Raw genomic sequence first — 24,944 nt, forward strand, 5'->3', positions numbered from 1 at the left:
CGCAGTTGTAGATGTTTTAACACGGCTGGTATAGCTGGTATATTATTTTATTATATGTGGGGCCACTCACCGTTGATTGGTTTCGAATAACAAGACAGACGGCCAAAGTCGTGTAGTATCACGTACCTAGGCGTTATATTATGTATTATGTTGGTTTTATTATATAATATTCTCTATTTCGTGAGTAAATTTAAAAAAAGACATAAACAGTTAAGTGTAGGTACTTAATAAAAATATGTAGTGTTTGTACATGAACACTTCAAAGTTCAAACTATATATATTAAAAACAATTTTTTTTTAAATCACAAAAATTGACTTGACAAAGTCAAGTGGAGAGCCAGCGAAATGCATCACTCAGTATTCATAATTGTATATTATAATAATATGTGGTGAACTTCAAAAAATATATTAGAGGAAAAAGACCCGATTGGTAAAAATATATAATCTCCATTTGAACAAATCGATCACAATACAATAAAATATATTATATTATAATATATTTTTATTTTTTTTATTAGTCAACCCGCGGCAACTTAGGCTATTGGGTGGTTTTTCTTAAACTCTGGCGTATGGAACAGTAGGTGTAAACACGTTTACACAGTTTGGCAGATTTTTTAATGGGCACCCGTAGGTATCTGCCATGCCCGGGTGGGGGATGGCGGCACTTCTCTCCGGACACCGTGACTTGCCCGAAGAAAAATGCCGCCCGTGGCCGAGGTTTTGAACCGACGCCTTAGTCCACTCGGCCACTCCGTCCCCCAATTTTAAAATTGTAAGAGTCTTAAATGAGAGTTCCATAGTTCATTATAATATCATACGAAATGAATTTAAAAAATTATCGAAATTTGATAATCCGAAGCAGTGAAGGGTACTTTTTTTACCTCGGACAACATTATTTTCTCGATATTATTACAACGCACTGGGACACATTTATGTGTTGGTCTTCCCTTATAGTATGAAATATTACTTAAATATAGTAACAGTACACATCTCGAACAAGTCCTAACTTGCGCGTGTCTATGATGTGCTTCAGGAACAGTCTGCGGACGCGCAAGCACAGCGTGTGCACGGAACCGGACCTGTCGCGGCGCAACTCGAACGCCATTTTCTCGGCGCTGCTGTTCCGAGAGGAGAGCCGGGCCATGAAGACGTCCATGATGGTGCTGTCCACGTACCTGTTCAGCTGGACGCCGCTGTTCGTGCACGTGTCCATCGTCCAGCTACCGGACGAGGTGGTGTACACGTGCGCCCTGTCCGCGGCCACGCTCAACCCGCTCGTGTACGTGTTCCGTAACGACGCGTTCCGCAAGGAGATGCTGCGTGTGGTGTGCAGCCGCAAGCGGTTGCGCGAGTCGGCCGCGGCCAAGGCGGCCACTGACCACCAACAGCACCGGCTCATGACGGCCCACCAGGCCGACAGCGTGTCGGTGCACAGTTTCCGCATGTCGTCAGTCGAGTGCCAACACTCGTTCGACTCGGTCACGCCGCCGCCCGCCGACTTTGTCGCCACGTACAACCCGGTAAGTCGCCGCCACTTAGGGCATAAGTCCATAATCCCGAGGTGATTTCCATTTAATGAAGTGTGTTTAGAACACCATATCCACCTGCACGAGCACGCCCACCCACCATAACCCGCTTTTATCCATTAATAATGCTGCGTGTTTATTAAAATTATGACTTTCCGGGCAATTTTAAGTATAATTAATTAAGACCATGTCTTCTAATACTTTTATACCGTTTAAGGAGTTTCGATTTTAATGTTAAGCTGACGCATTTTAATGCACACAAATTCAAATTCAAATTGTCTGTGATTTTCGAGTTATTCAATTTCAATTCATTAAAATGATTATACATCTAATACAATATCGTGTAATATTATTGCACAATGCACTTCTATACTCTATTCGCATTAAGAAGGGACCTCGGCGGCCGATTTGTGCGCAGGGGCGTGGCTTAACCACACACATGGTTGATCGGTGGGGGTGACAAACAGGTGTTGCCTGACCCCCGTCCGACAAAAACTGGTCGCCGCCAAGGTTCCTTCTTAAAGTGAATGAAATATAATATGTATATTGCAGTTACTACGTTTTATAATCTGTTATAATATTTGACAAATTAATCGTCTTTATTTATATCACTATAATTCGTTTTCTTTAGTAAAAATGCCGTATGTATAAGTATTTTGGTATATAAATTATATACATATTTGATAAAGGTACTCTTTTTCATCTGAAATACGTGCTATGTACCTATTTCAGAATTGGGTTGGTTACATTAAAATGTTTTATAAAGCACAGCTCCTCCCCATTTTTTTCATTGCTTAGAATGTAGTTTTGTGCGATTTTGTTATGACAGCTCATCAACTTTTCACACTACAAGGGGTTGACAAATTATCATACTATATTTATGTATAGTTTTTAAGTATAGGTACGCTTCACAATTTTTATGTATTTATTCTGATTTATGGAATATATTTTGAATACCATAAAATGTTTATTACTTGGAGTTTTTATTGAATTCTAACTTACATATTATTACTAATCAAAATTTTCATATTTTTTTTAATCAAGTTTCTAAAGTTTTCTTTTTCAACTAAGTTTTATGTAGAAAATATAACCATAAACTATATATAGGTTCATATTAATATACTACACAACTTATAATTTGTGAGTTTATTATGTTAATTTAGTCCATTTATAAACATGTCATTGAAATATTTATTGGTATTTTCATCTGAAATCGTCAGCTGCCAAAACGTATATCTTATTTTTGATATATAAAGTTTGAACCTCTCATTCGATTATGTAATAAATGAATCTAAATTGCATAATGCATTTTCAACGATCTCATAAGCAAAATCGAATTTAAGCCTCAGTGAAATAATTTCAGATGCAAAACGAATTCATCGGAATTCTGTATAATATGTTTAACAGTAAATAAAATCCGTCGACCATATATTGCGAGTGAAGTATATACCTTTATGGCCAAGGCACAGAGGTACATTATATGTACCTCTATATATTTTGTCTTTTTAAAACTTTTTTAATTATTTCTATTTGTGATCGAAACAATAAACTAATACTTTTCCTTTATTGTTCACCGCCAACTTACTACTCCATTAGATTTTTTTTCACTTGCGTGAAAAGCTTCGTTACCCTTCGGTAGTAGGTATACATTTAAAGCGTATCGCACTGCAGTGTGCAAACATTTGTTAACAGATTTCGATTAAGTATCTGGGAATAATTATATTAAAACGCCACTACTATGTTTGCATCCGATTAACATGTAATACCCACAGGATTAACGGTGTATAATATGTAATCAACGTCAAAGGAAAAATAACGATATTAAATTTGTAATTTTCCTATCGTATATGTTAAACATCTATGATCATAATACGGTATGTATTATTCAATAGGTACAATGCATTTATGGGTTACTCATTTCCGAATATATTATTATATAATAATAATTAATGAACATTTTATTATGGTAATTTATACTTAATACCGCATTACCACCGTTCTTTGTTGTGCTAGCTATACAAATATTTACGAATATACTTGAATACGTTGTACATAATATAGGTATTGCCTATCTACGTATCGACCTGTGACGGATAATCATTTTATTTTTGTTTTTACTATTTTTAAGCATTCCTGAAATATATTTTACTTTCGTAATGAATAGACCTATGTCAGACGTAACCTTTATCTGGCTTTGATGAATGTCCCATTTATTATTTTAATTGCTGTCGTGCATGAAAAATGTTTTTATATAATTTATTGATTGTTTTCACATCCAAAATCTGATATCTAAAAGCCACTAGATACTAAGACTGTGCCACGTATATTTATTTTCTGTTTTTTTTTCTCGGTACACTAAAACTAAAAAAACAAAAAACTTTTACGAGACAATTTTCGTATACGACCTTATAATGGTTTACTGCAGTTTTTGAAATATATGGTTGTGGTGTAGATCTATCCAGTGGCGGCTTGAACTTTTTTTTCTTGACTCACATTTAATATATTTACACCAACCACCCTAAAAAATTTTTCACTGCTTTCCAAAAGGTGAATTCATAGTTTTTTAGCGGATAAGTTATGCCAGTTATTAGTAGGTATTTAATTGGTATACACAGTAAATATTATATAACCCTGTATCACCCCTGAACCATATAATAATTTTTCTTATATTACATATCAATATATTTATATTCCATTCTTTACACATGCGGGTACCGGGATTAACCGCTTAACCTAATGTTGGCTGTTACTGTACGACTTACGCTGATACACATGAGGTCCATATAGAGCTGAACATTATATTTCTAATTGAATTACCAACTTTTAAAACTTCTTCAAACTAACTTTCCACAGGACACCCATTAATATTTCTATGAATCACATGATTCAAATATACCTCCTTCGAGCCGCCACTGGATCTATCCGCAGTGTTGTCCAATCAATTTCATTTTTTGACGCTGGAACATAATTATATTATATTGGTAAATGCTATAACGACAAAAAGGTCTGCCTCGTCCTTTCGTGTCTTATTAAAAAAAACCCATTAATTACGGTTGATGTAGTTATATGTATAAAACGTTCAGTCTTCCATCATCAGGTCACAGCTGTCTGACCTAAAATCACGATTTCGCTATATTGTACATAATTATCCTTCTTCAAATCTAGACTCGGATATCACTGCTATTACATAAATTAAAAGCTGACATGTTAATTCTGTTTTTCCTGACTTTATTTTCCACTTAACACTCGAGGGTGTACGTATGAAACCGTACAGAGAACTAATACTGTGAAAGAAGTAATTACATTTTGTTTTTTATTATTTAGATACATTGTAGGTACCTATGAGACTTTTAAAGGATTAAATTTTCAACGTTTGAAAAATTAAATTAAATAATACGGAACTAGGCAAAACGATTATATACCTTGAACTTTATTTTTATTTTTATTAATACAAATACATAAATTAAATTAATATTACCTATATAATAAATTAATTCTAATTTTAATAACAGTATCAAAGGACACATTATATTATGTAAATTTAAATATTCCACTACAGTATGAAGGTGTTCATTTGCTGTAGTAATTAAGGGTCGGTAAGTCTAAGGTTTAAGAGTTAGCGTTATACATTTAAACAATAGCAACCAATTTTTCTTAGAATGCCATATTAATTACAAAACTACTATTTTTTTTATAATTTCCTACACTGTATTCTCATCAGCCTATCTGTATCTATATTTCTATGAGTTCTTATATTAATATCGATTATGAGCGTCATACTACAAAACAAAATAGGTATTTAATTTTTTATAAATTTGCTATGTGGATAAGATGTAACTTTTTATTGTTACAAATACTTGAATTTAAAATATACAAATTTACTTAAATTGATCAAAAATTAAATCATATTTTACCTCGGTAAATCAGAGCTTACAGCAAATGCAAAAGTTATAGTTTTTCAGTACTTATAAATGAAAGCAAAAACAAAAGAGATAATAGGACGGATTAGGTACTCCATAAATAGGTTATATTTATTAAAAACATAGTTTATGTTTTATATTTATAACTTTCCCATATTTTATGATGTGTACATTTTAATGGATTTTATTAAAGGTCGTGGCGTGGCTACTCTTTTTTCGTTGATATAAAAGTATTTAATTTAAAAACTTTTCTTGTGATAAAATTAAGTATGACAAATTTGTAATATTTTCTCAAAACTAACATTAAAATTGTAATTTTTAATATATAAGATGAAATATAATACACAAAGTGTATAATTTTATGACCCGCACTAGGTTCTAAAAGCTATAAATAAGTTTGTGTAATGTAATAATGTAAACCAAGGTTTCGTAGCATAGAAATCGAATGTGGTTAAAAATATGTAGCATATAGATGATAATAATTAGGAAAAGTATCAACATTTAATTAGTTCTTGATCGATTCGTATTAGTTTTCAACCGTTGTGTACTTCGCTAAAATCAAGTTTTCAAATCATACAAGACATGACTTATCGTGTATGATGTACCCGAGACCATCGTCGCGGAAGCACGTTGAAAAAATATGAAATATTGCTTCTACAAATGCGGTAAAAAGCTTTTGCAACGCCCATCATTTGAAATTTCAATAGTCTAATAGTTTCTAATCGCAATTTGTCTTGCTAGTGTTGGCGGTAATTTATACAGATGTACACACATTTTTTGATGATTCATTTTAAAAGTTTGTTTCATTTAGAACTTATAGTGTAAAATATTTATAATTGTTAGTAATTGTTTATAATAATATTGAAGACCTGAATACTAGTATGGCTTTTGACGTAGTATTCTTGTTAATCGGTTATTGTATTATATCCGACGACAACGAAAACACCCGTTGCTTCTTTTGGGCATCGCCGTGTTCGTTCGGTAGGATATCGTGATGAACTTTACCATTTAATGATTTAAATACATATAAACGTATGGCGAGCAAAACAATTACCGTTTTCTTTTTTATCGTTTTCTTTCAGATAAACGGATCAGAGCGGTGTACGCGATACGAGAGCGTTACGTTCCGGTTGGCCCAGCGCCGTTGCCAATACTGCAGCAGACAGAGTTCGGACTCGTCGTTGAGCAGTAACTATCCATTGCTGGTCAACAAAAACCGTTCGTCGAGTGAGCCAAACACGCCGAAACATCATAACAACAACGAAAACCGAATCGTCATGTTTAAGGTATAATTATTGCGAGTGCATAACCCGGATACACTGCAGGGGTGGACTATTTTATTGTGGGGGCGCTAAGATTATTATCGCATTTATCAGACCCGAGACTGGTGGGTAATAAATGATAATATAATATTTCTAATCGTACAAAAACGAATGTCAACGCTGGTCAAGGGGGGGGGGGGGGTGGTGCAATTACGACCTAGTCATGGGAGAAATAATAACCATCAAAACGGGATGAGAAAAAAATGTATCGTATAAAAGCGCCCAAATCCCAGATACCCGCGTGTGCTTAATTTCAGTTATTAAATTTAGAACTATATCGCCGTTCAAAATACGGAAATTCCAAACGTATGATTTTAATCGACAAATGTATTAGGTATACCTGTAGATGTATGATGTATGTAACCTAACCTTACGATAGAGCGTCAGAGTTTTTGAGTGATAACATTATATTTTTAGTAGGAACGTAGTGGGAATAATATTAAAATCACGTGAGCTACACATCTACACCGCAGTGACGGCTAATTTTACAGAAAACATGTTGCGTATATAGACTGAGTCTTATGAATTTCGTTTAATGAACAAAAATATAGATTTTTACGATCTTAATAATATTATAATAGATCGTTGACAATTTTCAATATTTTGAAAAATATAAAATATAAATATTGGTACAAATGATATTTTTTCATATACCTATATTTTGCGCTTATGTCACAATCTCGCACCCTCCAGCATAGCATAGGGACCTAACTTAATATAAAGTTCTAAAATGTATATTAAAATAAAAAGTATATCATGGCTACCAATCAGTGTTAAGTCTGACAAATAGTAACTATATTACCTATATTATGTCAAGACTGTTCATTTTAATCAAAATAGACAGCACACGTTGAAAGTCAAAAGCTGATAATATAATAATGTCTGTAATGTAAAAAAGAATCGACTGATTATAATGATCTACACGATTTTAAATATTATACAGGGTGACAGTAGTTCCGCATAATAATTAATATTATCATGATCGCATTATTGAAGGTATATAATATTAATTGGTAGCTGTTAAACAATTATGACAAGTTGTAAGTCGTATTAGATTAAAACTTTATACAAAACAATAGACGTAATTATTTAGATTTTACAAACCTATATGGGCACTGTATGTCTGTATTGCATAAAATATTATTATTATTAATAATAGAAAAAGTTGTCCACCTACCATGTACGAAAAATTCCAATATAAATATTTGGTGAACATTTCAAGAGTATACGGTTATTCGTTTTGGAAATACAACAAAATATCAAAAATTGACTAATGGAAATTCAATCATTTACCGCTAAAGATCAAATATCGTAAAAATTATAAATTCAAAAGTTCATAAAAAATTAATTTTCCGTTTAAATACATTTTTAGCTATAGGTAGGAAAACTTATGAATCTTCTATTAAAATTTTTAATCTTAGCTATGAAAAGAAAAACTTTTATGCATTTTTAACTGAAAAAGAATTTGCAACATTTTAAAAATTTCTTATGAGTATAAATAGCTCAAAAATAGTCAACATTGTTTAAAAATAATACCATTTATGGAAAATGGTAACATTAACATTTGGTTAAAATTTCAAGTATCTAGGATTACTTGTTTTTGAATTACAATAAAATATCAAAAATTGATAGATGAAAATTCGTTAATTTATCGATGAAAATCCAATATCGTAAAAATGTTGAATTCAAACGTTCATAAAAAATTAATGTTACTTTCCGGTAAAAGTATTTTTTGTTAAAGGTAGGAACATTTGTGGGAAGTATTCTACCAAAATTTGTAATGTTCGTGCTATGAAAGGAAAAACTTTTATGAATTTCTAACAGAAAAATAGTTTCAAAATTTTCAAAATTTTGATGAATTTTGTCAACTTTAAACGCATATAAAAAATAACCATATCTATGCGTATATTAAATATTTTTTAACTTACATTAATGAAACTTATAAGAAACCTTCTATACAATTTTCAAGCTTTTTTACAAAGAGAAAAAGATTTTAACAAAATTAATTTTAAAAAATGTACAAATATTTAAAAATTTCTCAAGGCTACAACTAGCTCAAAAAGAGTGAAAATATTTCAAAATCGTTACAATTCATTTAAATGCTAATATAAATATTTGGTGAAAATTTCAAAGGTCTGCGATTATTAGTTTTTGAATTGCACCAAAAAATAAATCAAATTTTTCAAAAAACGGATTTGCAATTTGACTACTTTTTTCGCACTAAAATAAGAGAGAAAAAAACATCAACTTAATCTAAAAATTAATTTATTGTTATACCTAATAGATAATAATATATTATTTAGAGAAATATTTTAGAAATAATGGTTAGTTTTAATAATTTTTAAGAAATAAATATATAATAAAAATCATAAATAGTGGATATTTGTGTTATTATAAAAAAATATAAAACTAACGCCAGCTTATATTTATTTATTTTTAAAACATCAAAATTGTATTGTATGTTCGATGTTCCTGGGTACAATTAAAGCTAACAATATGTTCAAAGACAATTTTCAGGGTTTTAGTATAAATCGTTTCATAAAAAAATTATGGACGAAGAACTAAATATTATTTCATAGATTAACAAATAATAATTAAAAATTTCTGAAAATAGAATATTTCATAAGAGTCTTACTATAGTGTATTAGTGTGCCACCATTGTACCGCATAAATATAATATTACATAATAACATTTAAATCACATACAAGCTATATTTATTGAATTTATAAAGTACTTTAGTACCTTCGAAATCACTGCAATATAAAATAATAAAATATGCTATTGAAAGCTAATAATAATTAATAGTTACGGACAAAAAAAAATACTCATGTATACGTTTGTTAGTATCAAAATAAATGTAATACCTACTTAATAATATTACTTATTAAAATAATTTAGAAACGAATACAAGTTGAAACATTTGTGGCACCCGTTATAATATTACAACAGTTTTAAAATATTTCATGTCGTTGGATAAAATTTCATAAATTAACCTTGATATACCTTTGACTGTATTATATTATAATGTATATTATTATTGTTTAGCATTCATTCCATAAGAACATTAAATATTTTCATTTGATATTTTACAATGTACAAATTCCTTCTAGAATATACAATTTAATTTTGTATTTAAATTTTAAATACAAATACATGGTTCGGGATAATAAACATTAATACGGCCTAAATACGTGGTAGGTATACAGCCTCGTTTAAACTTTAAATATTTACAAAATTCCTGTATACCTACGTTCCAAATTCCCTTTCCAAAATATCGATGAATTAAATAAACATGGATATTTTTCAACAATGGTTGGATAAACTGATAATCAATAATATTATTTTTTGTTTTAGGTTTGGTTAAATATTTTTTTATACAGAAAACTGGAAAAAATTATAATGTCTGAAAACGGGTGAACTTAAATTATACTATGCATTCACTCGCCTATGAAGTGTAAAATTAAATGTCAAGGTTTAATGTCTTTATGGTTATTGTTCTGTTTTACTTGAAACTTATTACAATTCTCATGAGCTGGGTTCATTGTACATTACGTCGACGACTCTACTTAGTTCAAAATTTACCAGAAGGTGTATAAACCCGTTAGATCGTCGTCAAAACAAAAAAGTACCTATCCATTGAAAATATTAGTTCAAAACTCTTTTTGGAAAACATTTTGAATGATTTCAATTCGAATAATAATAATAATCTTTATTACAGAAGAAAACCCATTTACATAACAATATTTGACCAGTCACTATAGTCACGGCTTGAGTAATGTTATTAATAATATATATAGTTACGCTCGTTCGCCTTAGGTCGGTGTATCTATATTCTATACCTACCCTACCGGCTAATGCATACTTATGTATATATTATTATACTTATACCGTCTATCAATAGGTCTTTCAATCAATTTTGATTTTTGATAGACTACACGCGGACCAATAGACTACTGTTGAAACCGGCAAGGGTTTTGTGCCGAAGAATCAATAACAAACATACCTTATTCACTATAAATATATCATACATTTACTCGAATACCTGGAAAAGTTTTTACTTGCTAAAGATATCATCTATCTCACAGCGCATATTACTTACCGTTTGTTATAAATAAACACGTAAAGGGAGATATTACACTGTCTTACAATACGAAAACACACACAAAATAAATATATTATGTACATTGTGTGCTTATACATGAATATATTGCGTTATATTAGTAGTATACCTACAGTATTACATAATATAATATCATACTATTATACTTATACACGTAAATGAATAGTAGGTATATTACATCGAGTATTGTTACTGTAATACGTCTTCGTTGTCGCATAGGTCATTGATTGGTTTACTGTCTGAATAGATCATAATATCATAAAGCGATATTATGTGCGGCGGTTGAAGTGGTTTTTTTTTTCCATTGACCTATTTTAGATTATTCTGATTTATTTTCGAAATATCAGCAGTGCTCTATTCAACGACCCCGACAACAACCGCACATACACACAACACAGTTTCTGTTTGATTAATAAACGACTATGACTAAATGACTATAAACGTGTGTGAGCTCCGCGGAGATGTCCAGGATAAATAATATCAACCTAAACAACGGATATTTTTAATTTTGAAGCCCGGCATGGAATTATCGTCCTTTCTAAGGACCATACCGAAACAGGAACCGATGACTTTTTTTCTCTAAGATTCAAACCAATCCGGACTGAAACCAGAGTCATAAAGATCCCAATAGACACAATATTTTTTTATAAGCATTTAAAGTTCGATTTTTGGCAATATTTATTAAATTTCAAAATGATTTTGTAGTTAAAAACGTAAAAAATGTTCAATTTTTATAGGTAAGGATTGAAAGTTTAAAACAATGTTCCACGTAAGTAGGTTATTCTGTAACCAAAAAATCTCAGTAATATAGAAACACAATTTTTTTATAGTTATTTTATGTTCAAATTTGGACGAAATTACATAATATTAAATAATCAATAATTACGATTTTAGTTATTTTTTTGTAATTTTATAATATCAATTAAACTTGCCGGCTATACCGTATTAATAATAACAATATAAATATAATATCCACACTGACAAATCATCTCCGCTCAAAATCGTTTTTCGTATACAATGATATTATACAATTGAATTCGAATTTAATACCATCCATTATACAGTGACCCACTTGTAACCTACTGTACAGCGGAACGACATCCACTTACCTGTTTTTTTTTTTTTCATTCTTTGATCGTTGATATTATAAGAAATAGGTCGTATGAATTATAAATAATTACCTTTATATCGAAATTGCATACAACTAGGTAGGTATGTTACAAAAATTTAAAACATATGGTGCTGTTTATAAGTATAAATGTACCTACTACAGTATACACATATGTTATGAAATATCTCTTTTAACTTTTTTTTAAACGTTGCGGAAGTTTTGAAAAAATCATTAATTATAAAACTTCAAAATACATTAAGTGCACACTTTGCTTTTAATTTTGTAGAAAAGTATTGTTTAAAAAATACACGTTTCGTGGAGAAATACTTAAAATTCTAAACATGTTTAAGAATCATTTTTTTTTTTCAAACAGTAGAATTTTTATAATAAGAACATGTAAACTTTTTTAATTGATAACATATTATAACAACTTTACAATATTATTTAATTGTCTGTATATTAAAAAAAATACGCCTATTATAGCACCTGTAGTACATAGAAAACGTATAAACTAAAATTAGTTTTAAATTGAAATTGTTATGTACCTATCATAAATTATTTATCACATGGTTAACTTTATATAATTTAAAACAATTATTAGATAAATTTCCTGATTCTATTGTGATATTTACATTTTTTTATTAATTGTAAAACATATTAAATAGTAAATACCTATATGTTCTGTGTATATTTTAAAACATATTCGTAAAAAAAATTGTTTACAAGACAGTGCACATTTTCAGTTTAATCATAAAATTAATTTAATAAAAATCATTTTCTACTTTTTTCTAATTTGTATTAAAAAACAACACTTTTTCTATCTAAGTTGTTTATTACCACGTAAGGACACAAAGTGAATCTTTTATCATACAAATTCAGAAAATAAATTATATTTTTTTTTTAAAACAAAATAAACATTAAATAATATTTAATAAAGAGAATAAAAATAAATTATAATTTATATAACTTAAAACTAGCTCAAGTTTCAAATTATCGATCGCTACATTCATGTTGATTAAACATAATTAGGTAGGTCGGTAAATTCGGAACAAAACTACTCACAAGGGAGAAGGTGAATATTTTCACAATTATCACCAGTTCAAACATTTATAAAAAAATGTGACTACTTATTTTCAAAATGTTTTAATTTGTATAAGAACAATTTATGATATGCCTTATTGAATTTAGTTTGCGAGGTTTTTTACTCACTAAAAAAATGTATGATAAATAAATGGAAAAAAAATTAGAATATTTTAAATGTCTATAAAAAATAGCTAAAAAAAATAAAAAAGATTTTGAAAATGTTAATTGTATCTATGTTCAATTATGTTATAAATTATAAAATAAATATTTGGTGAAATCTTCAAGTGTCCACGGTTACTTAATTTTTAATTACGTGAAAAAAACATTAATCGATATTTTTTGTTTATCTATATTATTATTTATTTAATTTTAACCTACAAAGTACCAACTAGATCATATTATCTGCTCCCAGAAACAACCCTCGACGCTTAAAACTGAAGTATTGTTATTACATTTGTGACGTCAGACACACACACACACACACACACACATACAAAATACATTCACTCCACTCAATCTATAAGTACTAAGTACGAGTTCAAATCAGACGCATGTTAAGGTAATTCTGGATTTTAAAAAAGCGTACGACAATATCCACCGCGATACAAGTACGAGTTTTGGTTCGCCAAAATGTTATTTGAATCACAACAATGTGCATGAATAGAACAAGATATTAGTTTATAGGTCTCAATTACTATTATTATAGTCTAAATGTATTGTAGTAAACAATAAAGCATATAGATAATAATTTTTATAAATTAAAAACTTTTTTTCTTTTTTGTTATTATTTCGGTCTGTGCAAAATCTGTGATTTGTCTTTACAGCTATGGCGCTATTATACTCATATACATATTATTAAACCGAGGAAATATAAAAAGTAGTTCACGGTTAGCCTTTGCCTATATGGCTATATACAGAGTTGAAAAAATGTTTAAACTTTCACGGATTGGTTTAATATTACAACGAACATTTTCGTTGTTATAACAATCATAAATTGCAGAAAAAAATATGACTGTCAGTTTAAACGAAGTACATAATATTATATAGGAACAAAACTATGGTCAAAAGTTTCCCCTTTAATGCACAATAAGAAGTAAAATGACGAAAAACGCAGAAGTAATAAATTTGGCAAATCTTGGACTAAACCCAGTTACCAGAGTTTGACAACTCAAGAGAACACATCTTAATATGAAAAGATAATAATAATAATCCCAGCAGGTAACGTGCAATCAAACGGTCCATCAGAAATGCATGAACCGTGGATAGATCATAATATAGCAATTACTCCTTCGATAATAATTGGTTTTAAATTGCGTCCGAGAACCATAACCAGTAGCTTATCAGTCTGACATATGTACTTATCTGTACATATCGGAAGGGAACGTTTCACGGTTCAACGGAATATTTCGAAGGATCGAAATCATAATATTTACCAATAATGTTCATGGTTGTAACTGCAAAATTTGTTGAAAAATGTTTTCACAGCACAACATTACACTTAGGTGTAATTAAATAATAATATTATGCTAAATACGTATTTTAACAGGTATTTTGTTTTCCCGATACTTTGACGAGTTCGATAACAACACGCAAATTGTCAAAAATGTAGTTTCCTTTATCGGATTAATTTTTAACTCAATAACATTCGTATTTAATTTATAAGCAACACGATAAGTAAATTCTATTTCATTGTTGACGTCGTTCTGCGTTGGTATAATTATGTTTTCTATTTTTTACAAAAGTTCGCCATTAATGTAGCTGTCTTGCCTATTCAAGACGCCGTTACTATAAACGTTGGGCGTTCCGTGTAAATAGTCTGAACTCAAATATTATAAATAAAAAAAAACCATGTTTTTATTATTATTATTTGGCATGCATATAATATATTGCAAATACCCCCGGCTACATAATATTTTTATAATTTTTATTATATAAGCCTTTATTACTATGGCGATTGGCCGAATTTAATCATCATATACGTTTACACTTTAACTTAATTTACAATGTGCCATACATATAATGTTATATAATATGGCTTTCATCTGACATAATTTTCTAAATCTTGGTGTAAAACATAATTCTTTTCCGAATTTTCAGATTCAGCAAGTTTTTTTTCAAATTTAATTCCCTTTTATTGATTTATGGCCAAGTAAAAATGTTTTGTGATATATTTTCTTTGTTCTATCGCATAAATGTCTTCAGAAAAATAATATATGATGTCTTGCAGTTCTACGTGTATGATATATGTTCGATTTTGTGTATAAATAATAATTTATCGACAGGTGTTATTTGACAATTTATACTTGTGTATGATTTGCATAACAAAAACACACGGTCATACGTCTTCCATCATAGTACCTATACCAACATCGGTGCACACCACAGATATAGGACGGTGTGTACATATATAGACACAACATACTGTAATATTATTATGATATAATTTATTAGAACGATGAGATATATCGTTTGCGAATGACGAAATCCAATTTTGGTTTACACGAAATCGCAGAAATGATAAAAATGAAATATATTTACATATAAAGTGGTCGTCTATATAACTATTGATCATATTATTATGTTTTGTATGAAAATCGTGTTTGTAGATAAAAAAAAAAAGTTTTCTCATTACTATACCATAATATTATAAAATAGCGTTTATATTATAAGCCAACGAGTCCAATCATTTTTAAGGATGACCTATCGTTTTTACTAGTTATACAGACCCCATGGGAGGCAACGGCTTCTCACCCCTTATTATTGTACCTCCCAACCTGACAAATGTTGCATTTTACACAATATGTTTTAATGTATAATATACGGCTGTAAAATTTTGGATTCTAAGCGAAGCGAATTGGTTTTACAATGATGTGTGATTTTTTTTACGTCTGAAGAAACTTTTTACGATAGCAAAAATGCTTTGATCATTAACTTCAAGGGAGGATTTTTCTAGGAAATTGGATAAAGTTGGTAATTTGAAAAGGTCAAAAGTAAAAAATTCTACTTTTCTTATTTATCGTAAAAACTAAAAAATAATTACAAAAAAAACAAAAATTATATATTTTACGCAACACCTGTTTTCGTCAAAATCAATTAATTCAAAAACAAATAACCGTAGATACAATAAATTTGCTTAAAATATTTATTTGTGCATTTTATAGGCATGGTAAAATTTTCCAAATAATTTAATTCTTTTAGAGCCATCGCTAATATGGCATTTGAAACTGTCAACTTTTTTTTTCTTTTATAAATGTTGATAAAAATGTTTATATCTTGGCCGAAAAGCTTGGAACTTTAATGCGTGGGATACCTCATAATTTGTTCTTGTTGGAATTCAAAAATAAAGTTCTGTGCAAATCCATATTAATTGTACGAGCATTTAAAGCTAGAATCTTCATAAAAGACATCCAAATCACGAAAATTTGCTAATTATTTTGTAGTTAAATATTCTTAAAATGTTTAACTTTAATACCTATGGGCTATGAGACTTGAAAATCTAATACAAATTTTCATAAGTTTTGCTTATTATAATGTTAAAGAAAGTTTGGCGTAAAGTCACATTAATTTTTATGAACGTTTTAAGTTTAAATTTTGACGATAATGGATAATATTTAAACAAATAATAACCATTTATTCTTTGTTGTTGTATTTTGTGATTATTCAAAAATTATTAATCGTGGAAACCTTGAAACCTCAAACATTATAAAATTACTTAAATTATCAATTTCTTATTTACAAAATTTAGACAAATTTAAAAATATTTGTAGACATTTCAAAATTTAGAGTTGTTTAGTTTTCTATTTACTTTTATAATAATTGTTATGCTAGATAAGAATTTATAAATGTATAAAATAAATTACCTTCATTGATATGTAAACCTACTTTAATTGTTTAACTATTATATTTTATCACATAATAATATAATGCAATGTTTAACCAGATAAAATAGAAAAAAAATTTTAATTGAAAAAGAAATTGAAATTGTACCAGTTAAACTTTGTATTATATTTTCTAAATCAAAATTGGCTTATACACATACGTACAGTAGTTCGAATACGGTATATTTGTTAATAATAAGTTATTGTGGCACCTGTGAAAAAAATGTCCTTAAAACACGCACATCGTGTGCGGATTTTATGCGATACAATGCATTATTTGTTTATACGTTTATTGTAATAAACATAATGAAATTAAGTAAGATATAATATTAAAATGTATATAATATTTTTACTGCTACGACACCTGCAGATAGTGTCACCCGATAACCTATCCTAAACGACCTATAAACTAACCCAATACGTTTTTCTGCACTATACAGGTATCGGAGGTGGAAACCAAAAGGAATAAACTTCAAAGGATGATGGCGATAGACACCGATTGTCCATCGACTCGAGTCTAATAGTAATAATATTATGTGATCGAAACGCGAGCTAGAGCTCAGCTGGTCCTACGCCGCCGCCGCCGATGCACTGCAGTCAACGTCAACTACGTTTGTCAAAGGATATATATAGTCTATAGAGTAATATTTATGATTATTGTCGCATATATTATATAATATTATTATTATTATCGTTATGTTCCACATTGGAATCCGAATGTATCAAATTATAATATATCATCATCGACGTGTGGTTAGGTCCCATCCATTCACCCTTCCCCATACGCTGCAATTGCCAAAGAAAATTAATTTAGTCATATTATGTCAATTCGCGTGACGGAAAAAATGTCAGTGATTTGAAAGACACCCGAAAATATATTATTATACTGATAAGACTGGTTGTTATACGAACTACGATCTATAACATTATGATAAAATGATGTCCTTTTGTGCACGTGCAACCGAAACGGTCCACTGCCTTTAATAAGCTGCGATGTCGTGTGTGCTGGGAGAATTCTTTTCCCCGGTGAAATCCGTTCCAACCTAAGGTCCATACAACGTCGGAATAATTAAGTTTGGTTTTTCCTCTTCGAAACGATTTATTTTTATTTTGGACGAATAAAATGTTATTATATGCTCTGAAAAACCGTTCCAGCCGGCGCCCTGGTTTTATTCAAACGGCCACCCTAGGCCGTGTATTATTATTGATCTATCAAGTACGGTTGAATAGCCGACCAATCACAATAACGTTATTAAAAAATGTATCTTAGTTTAACAATTTTAACAATTTAACATTGAATGAAAATAAATAAATCTATTCGAAATCTCATCGTACAGCTTCAAAATATTGTCAACGAATAAGGGAATCATGGGTTTTTAGGTTTTCAGTTCAGTCCACAAGTAATATAATCGCATTAGTTGTTATTAAGTTATCGGGAAAATATTTTAGAAATACTTTTATATGGAGACACCTGCAGCAGAATCGTCCTTTACACGTAGGTACGGCAAATTTCTATATTATTATTGTTTCGTATCCATAGTGTGATACTTATATCGTGTGTAAGCGTTAGTGCTTTGAAACCTGAGTTGAATTTATAGTGTTTAACCTGGTTCAATATCGCTTCTCGTGAAATGAAAATAAAGATTGAAGAGAAAAAGCTCATATTGTTGTTAATTTTGCATACGATTAATTTTGTTTTGAAAACCATGATCGCCTATTATTTTTTGGTATAAATTGTTAGCAAAGTGAAACAATATTTATTGTTACAACGCTTTTAAAGTAGCCTCAACCCATTTTTTGGTCAACATACAGTTTTTAATGTTCCGAAACAACAACAATGAAAGTATTTGAAAATATTTTACAAAAACGACGTTTAGGGGTTAAAATATTCTCCGAATAATAATATCCCACGAATAATGCTTAATATGTTTATACTATTATTATATGGTACCTACCTATTTAATAGTTATTTTTTATTACTATTAAAGTTGATGCCTCAATAACAGGGCCATTGGCTTGTATTACATACTTAAATTACTCAAACTAAATTGTACAATTTAATATATTTCATAAATAATAAAAAAATGTTAACTGTGTCTTCGGTGGTGCCTAGTGCGTCTTGGGTATGTCGAATTTTTGTCGGGTCTCTTGTGTGTTTCTACATTCTGTGATACTCTGGTTGATAGAAGTTTGGAAGCCGAATGTTTGGCATGTTTTCGGTGGCTCTTAATAGTTATGAATCATAATATAACTAAACAATAACATGATATAACATACAAGTGTAAAATCTACAACAGTTTAATGATAATTTTATAATGTGATCGATAGTTTGATTTGTCTTCAATTATTAATTTTCTTCCATGAATTTTTAACGATCCCATAAAGTACGATCACGGTTCATTGTCTACATCGACTTATAGATAATTATATAATTTCATAATATACGACGAACAATAAATAGCTATAAACATAATATTTTTTTATGATTAAAAAGACAATATGTTTTACGTTCACTATTATTATATTTATTTATTTTTGAAATGTATTTATTTATTTTTTAAAACATTATGATGGTATTATGAAATTACCAAATCAAATAATAATTTAAATTCAAATGTTATCGTATAATAGTTTTATTACATAATATTATTTCTTTTGTTATCCAATATTTAATTGAATTTTTTTTGTTTGAAACATGTTTCACATTAGGTATCGTTTTATATAAACAGCCGAAGAATAAATAATATTATATTTTTATCATAAACGAAAATTGTAATATTTCATCGTATTCAATAATTTATACATATATATATTAAATATGATGTATGTATTTAATTGTGTGTGTATACAATTTTAAATTAATAGCTAGACAAAGCATAAATAAATTATTATAGTTAATCTATTCATTAACATAAAAATATTAAAAAGTATAAAATATAAAGTCTAAAATTGGTTTTACTACCTACTTAATTAACATATTATTTTCAGTCATGCTGTTTTAAAAGTAAAAAAATGTATTCTATTACGTTAATTTTGTTATAATTTTATAAATCAATGAAAACGAACATTTTTACGCGTAAGTTGTATAGAACAGATAATCTGATTTGCATTGAGTAGTATGATTTAGGCGGTTCAAACACACACTAGTCCCTAGTCCCTAGTCCATGCGAGTCAATGCCGGGCCGTGCCGTTCCCCTCGCATACGTGCCCGGCCGTGCCCCCTCCCCCTCTCATCTAAAAAAAACAAATATACTCAATATGATTTAGTTAAAATTGAAAAAACAGTCAAATCTAATATACTCAATATTATTTGGTTTAAAATATATAATATACCGATATTTAAAATCGGATATAGAATACAAACGTTTTCAAATAATACATTAGTTAATTTTAGCTTATAGAAAGCTGGTAACTGATTATCAATATATATATATATAACATAAATAAGTAATTATTGACGATACCTCATTATTTTCTTCCGATGTGAAATATGAAAGTGTACGTGATTATCGATGTCAGCTATTAACTCTATAACAATTTAAAGGTTTTTAGTAAACAAAACGATTAAAATGTTTCCTAATCGCTTTTCTATGTCTATATTCATACAGTATCACCTCACCCCGATCACCCCGATCACTCACCTACCTAACAATACCTAACCTATTACATCCATACTCATAACTTATACACTCAACCGTGTACCCCTTTCGATCTAAGTCTATCACACACGTACCCAACCATACCACTATATAATTATTATGTAAAGAAAGTCGGTGTGTGTAAGACCTCATCAGAAGCTATTATCTTAAAGCTTTTAATGTATTTCAAAATAAATGAAAATATTATATAAATTTATCGTTTCACATTGTAAATTATTAAACGATATTTTAGTAATATATGACTTAAAATGATATCAATACTAAAATATATCGCAAATCGATAACCACCTAGTCCTAAAAGTGCCACTAGCTAGTTAGTACATCACCAGTCTTATACTTCACTACATACAATTATCACACTGTATTTAATATGTTATATAATATAAACATAATACAATTCTTAACATTATGGTAACTATACATAGTTATCTAAAACATCATTAGGTGGTATGCTAGCGAAAATTATACATACATATGTGATATATGTATATTATTTTATTATTGTTTAATTTACAGAATAATAACAATAGGGAATATAAAATATTATTTAAAAGTATAATCAATATTCAACAATAATTTATTACAATTATTTTAGTACTGAATATTCACAGAGTTAATCATATATTATTTTATATAGCAATAGAAAAGTTCTATGGGTAAACACATCATTGAGGAAAGAAAAATATAACTATATACATGTACTCAGTATCCCATAAACGCTTGTATTCTCATTAATAATGAATAATATTTTTTGTTTTATGAATAGGAAATAAATTAGATACTTACCTACCTATATTCTAATAATTAATTTTACATCTCCCTTACAATATCAATAATCCCAACCACGAACAAACCATACCATATCATAAGTAGTCTAGCTATACCATAAGTAACCAATCGATGGTTCACATCATATTTATGGATGATGGTATAAGTAAATCAAATTATAGAACTTTGATTTAGTCTAACCGGGTTATAATATATGATTCTCTAACTTATATGAAATAATAAATCGAATAAGGAGTGTTGATTATGATCGATACACTCATACACGTATGAAGATAGGTACTTATCACCTACCTATACCATATATGTATATACTTATACATTAATACACCTGATATGTATACATCTAAATATGCATACATTCATACACAGCTATACATACAAACCTGATCGATTTTTTCAATAATTATTAAATTTTTTTATACATATTAATACACACTTAAAATATTGAAATCGAGTGAATTATGAAAGCGTATGTATATTTAAGTTATAACTACTATATCTCATAATATATATATTATATATATATATATCGATAATATCTGGAATATTTTAAAAATAACTATTGTTAGTAGAAATTAAGATGTATATACTTTCCATAACCAATCACATCACACCTTATTGTAAGTGAATGTTTTACCTAATATTATATTAACACCTTAAAATATAAACCCATACGAGCCTATGCCACCCCCACCACCACCACCATACATTTTACATATAATAATCATATAATCAACTTGCAGTATGGACTCTTTAAAGCAGACGTTGGTCACACAAACAAGCGTTCAATTTGTGTCCGTGGGAGATCTCACGATCGACAGGCCATACCCAGTGTTGAAGATGGTCAACCAGGACACACAGTACTGAATGACCGTCATCAGCACGCTAGAAGGTGATGCGGGGAATCGCCTTGAGGTATATCTCCCGAAGTCCATACATCTCAATACATCTATTAGAATTCAACGGTAGAGTTGATAAAAATTTGAATCTTCGTATAATATTTAAATATATACTCAATCATTTTATCATTTAATCAAGTTACTTAACACACGTAAAAATTATTACAATAGCGGGTTACACTTATAAGAAAATAATAATAAAATGGAAGACATTTTTAAGTACTAATATTAAATTTATTTCATTCACATACATACAACACACACACACACACACACACACACACATCGATAAAGTGATTGAGCATATATTTAAATATTATACGAATGTAATATTAAAAGCCCTCCCCCGTCTACCCTTATACACGAGTTTCAAATTTTTATCAACTCTACCGTTGAATTCTAATATTTCTTCATCCTCGAGATGTATGGACTTCGGGAGATATACCTCAAGGCGATTCCCCGCATCACCTTCGAGCGTGCTGATGACGGTCTGTCCGTACTGTGTGTCCTGGTTGACCATCTTCAATACTGGGTATGGCCTGTCGATCGTGAGATCTCCCACGGACACAAATTGAACGCTTGTTTGTGTGACCAACGTCTGCTTTCTGATTCAAAAGTTTGTGGGTAAATGGAGGCTGATATAGATCAAATGAACTTGGGAGGGTTAGTTTTGTGAATCATAGTGGTGGGTGAGAGCACTCACAGAGGTATTGAGGAGTAGGGAAAGGCTGGGAGTGGTGTAATGTGGTATGGTAAGGATAGGTGGTGGGGGGTGGCATAGGCTCGTATGGGTTTATATTTTAAGGTGTTAATATAATATTAGGTAAAACATTCACTTACAATAAGGTGTGATGTGATTGGTTATGGAAAGTATATACATCTTAATTTCTACTAACAATAGTTATTTTTAAAATATTCCAGATATTATCGATATATATATACATAATATATATTATGAGATATAGTAGTTATAACTTAAATATACATACGCTTTCATAATTCACTCGATTTCAATATTTTAAGTGTGTATTAATATGTATAAAAAAATTTAATAATTATTGAAAAAATCGATCAGGTTTGTATGTATAGCTGTGTATGAATGTATGCATATTTAGATGTATACATATCAGGTGTATTAATGTATAAGTATATACATATATGGTATAGGTAGGTGATAAGTACCTATCTTCATACGTGTATGAGTGTATCGATCATAATCAACACTCCTTATTCGATTTATTATTTCATATAAGTTAGAGAATCATATATTATAACCCGGTTAGACTAAATCAAAGTTCTATAATTTGATTTACTTATACCATCATCCATAAATATGATGTGAACCATCGATTGGTTACTTATGGTATAGCTTGACTACTTATGATATGGTATGGTTTGTTCGTGGTTGGGATTATTGATATTGTAAGGGAGATGTAAAATTAATTATTAGAATATAGGTAGGTAAGTATCTAATTTATTTCCTATTCATAAAACAAAAAATATTATTCATTATTAATGAGAATACAAGCGTTTATGGGATACTGAGTACATGTATATAGTTATATTTTTCTTTCCTCAATGATGTGTTTACCCATAGAACTTTTCTATTGCTATATAAAATAATATATGATTAACTCTGTGAATATTCAGTACTAAAATAATTGTAATAAATTATTGTTGAATATTGATTATACTTTTAAATAATATTTTATATTCCCTATTGTTATTATTCTGTAAATTAAACAATAATAAAATAATATACATATATCACATATGTATGTATAATTTTCGCTAGCATACCACCTAATGATGTTTTAGATAACTATGTATAGTTACCATAATGTTAAGAATTGTATTATGTTTATATTATATAACATATTAAATACAGTGTGATAATTGTATGTAGTGAAGTATAAGACTGGTGATGTACTAACTAGCTAGTGGCACTTTTAGGACTAGGTGGTTATCGATTTGCGATATATTTTAGTATTGATATCATTTTAAGTCATATATTACTAAAATATCGTTTAATAATTTACAATGTGAAACGATAAATTTATATAATATTTTCATTTATTTTGAAATACATTAAAAGCTTTAAGATAATAGCTTCTGATGAGGTCTTACACACACCGACTTTCTATACATAATAATTATATAGTGGTATGGTTGGGTACGTGTGTGATAGACTTAGATCGATAGGGGTACGGTTGAGTGTATAAGTTATGAGTATGGATGTAATAGGTTAGGTATTGTTAGGTAGGTGAGTGATCGGGGTGATCGGGGTGAGGTGATACTGTATGAATATAGACATAGAAAAGCGATTAGGAAACATTTTAATCGTTTTGTTTACTAAAAACCTTTAAATTGTTATAGAGTTAATAGCTGACATCGATAATCACGTACACTTTCATATTTCACATCGGAAGAAAATAATGAGGTATCGTAAATAATTACTTATTTATGTTATATTTATATATTGATAATCAGTTACCAGCTTTCTATAAGCTAAAATTAACTAATGTATTATTTCAAAACGTTTGTATTCTATACCCGATTTTAAATATCGGTATATTATATATTTTAAACCAAATCATATTGAGTATATTAGATTTGACTGTTTTTTCAATTTTAAC

General features: G+C 29.3%; 1 protein-coding gene across 2 annotated transcripts in view; it reads left to right on the top strand.

Moving 5' to 3' along the window:
- LOC132941006 (D(4) dopamine receptor-like) overlaps window positions 1-20,509 on the top strand; it is a 146,592-nt gene extending 126,083 nt beyond the window's left edge. For both annotated transcript variants that reach the window (XM_061008852.1, XM_061008851.1), the window contains 3 exons: window positions 1,034-1,520; window positions 6,529-6,732; window positions 17,402-20,509. In XM_061008852.1, coding sequence (XP_060864835.1) covers window positions 1,034-1,520; window positions 6,529-6,732; window positions 17,402-17,482 — 772 coding nt within the window. In that variant the 3' untranslated portion in view covers window positions 17,483-20,509. The remainder of the gene's footprint in view (window positions 1-1,033; window positions 1,521-6,528; window positions 6,733-17,401) is intronic.
- The last annotated feature ends 4,435 nt before the right edge of the window (window positions 20,510-24,944 follow it).

This window comes from Metopolophium dirhodum, chromosome 3 (genome assembly GCF_019925205.1).
Source record: "Metopolophium dirhodum isolate CAU chromosome 3, ASM1992520v1, whole genome shotgun sequence".
In the NCBI taxonomy this organism is placed as follows: Eukaryota; Metazoa; Arthropoda; class Insecta; order Hemiptera; family Aphididae; genus Metopolophium; species Metopolophium dirhodum.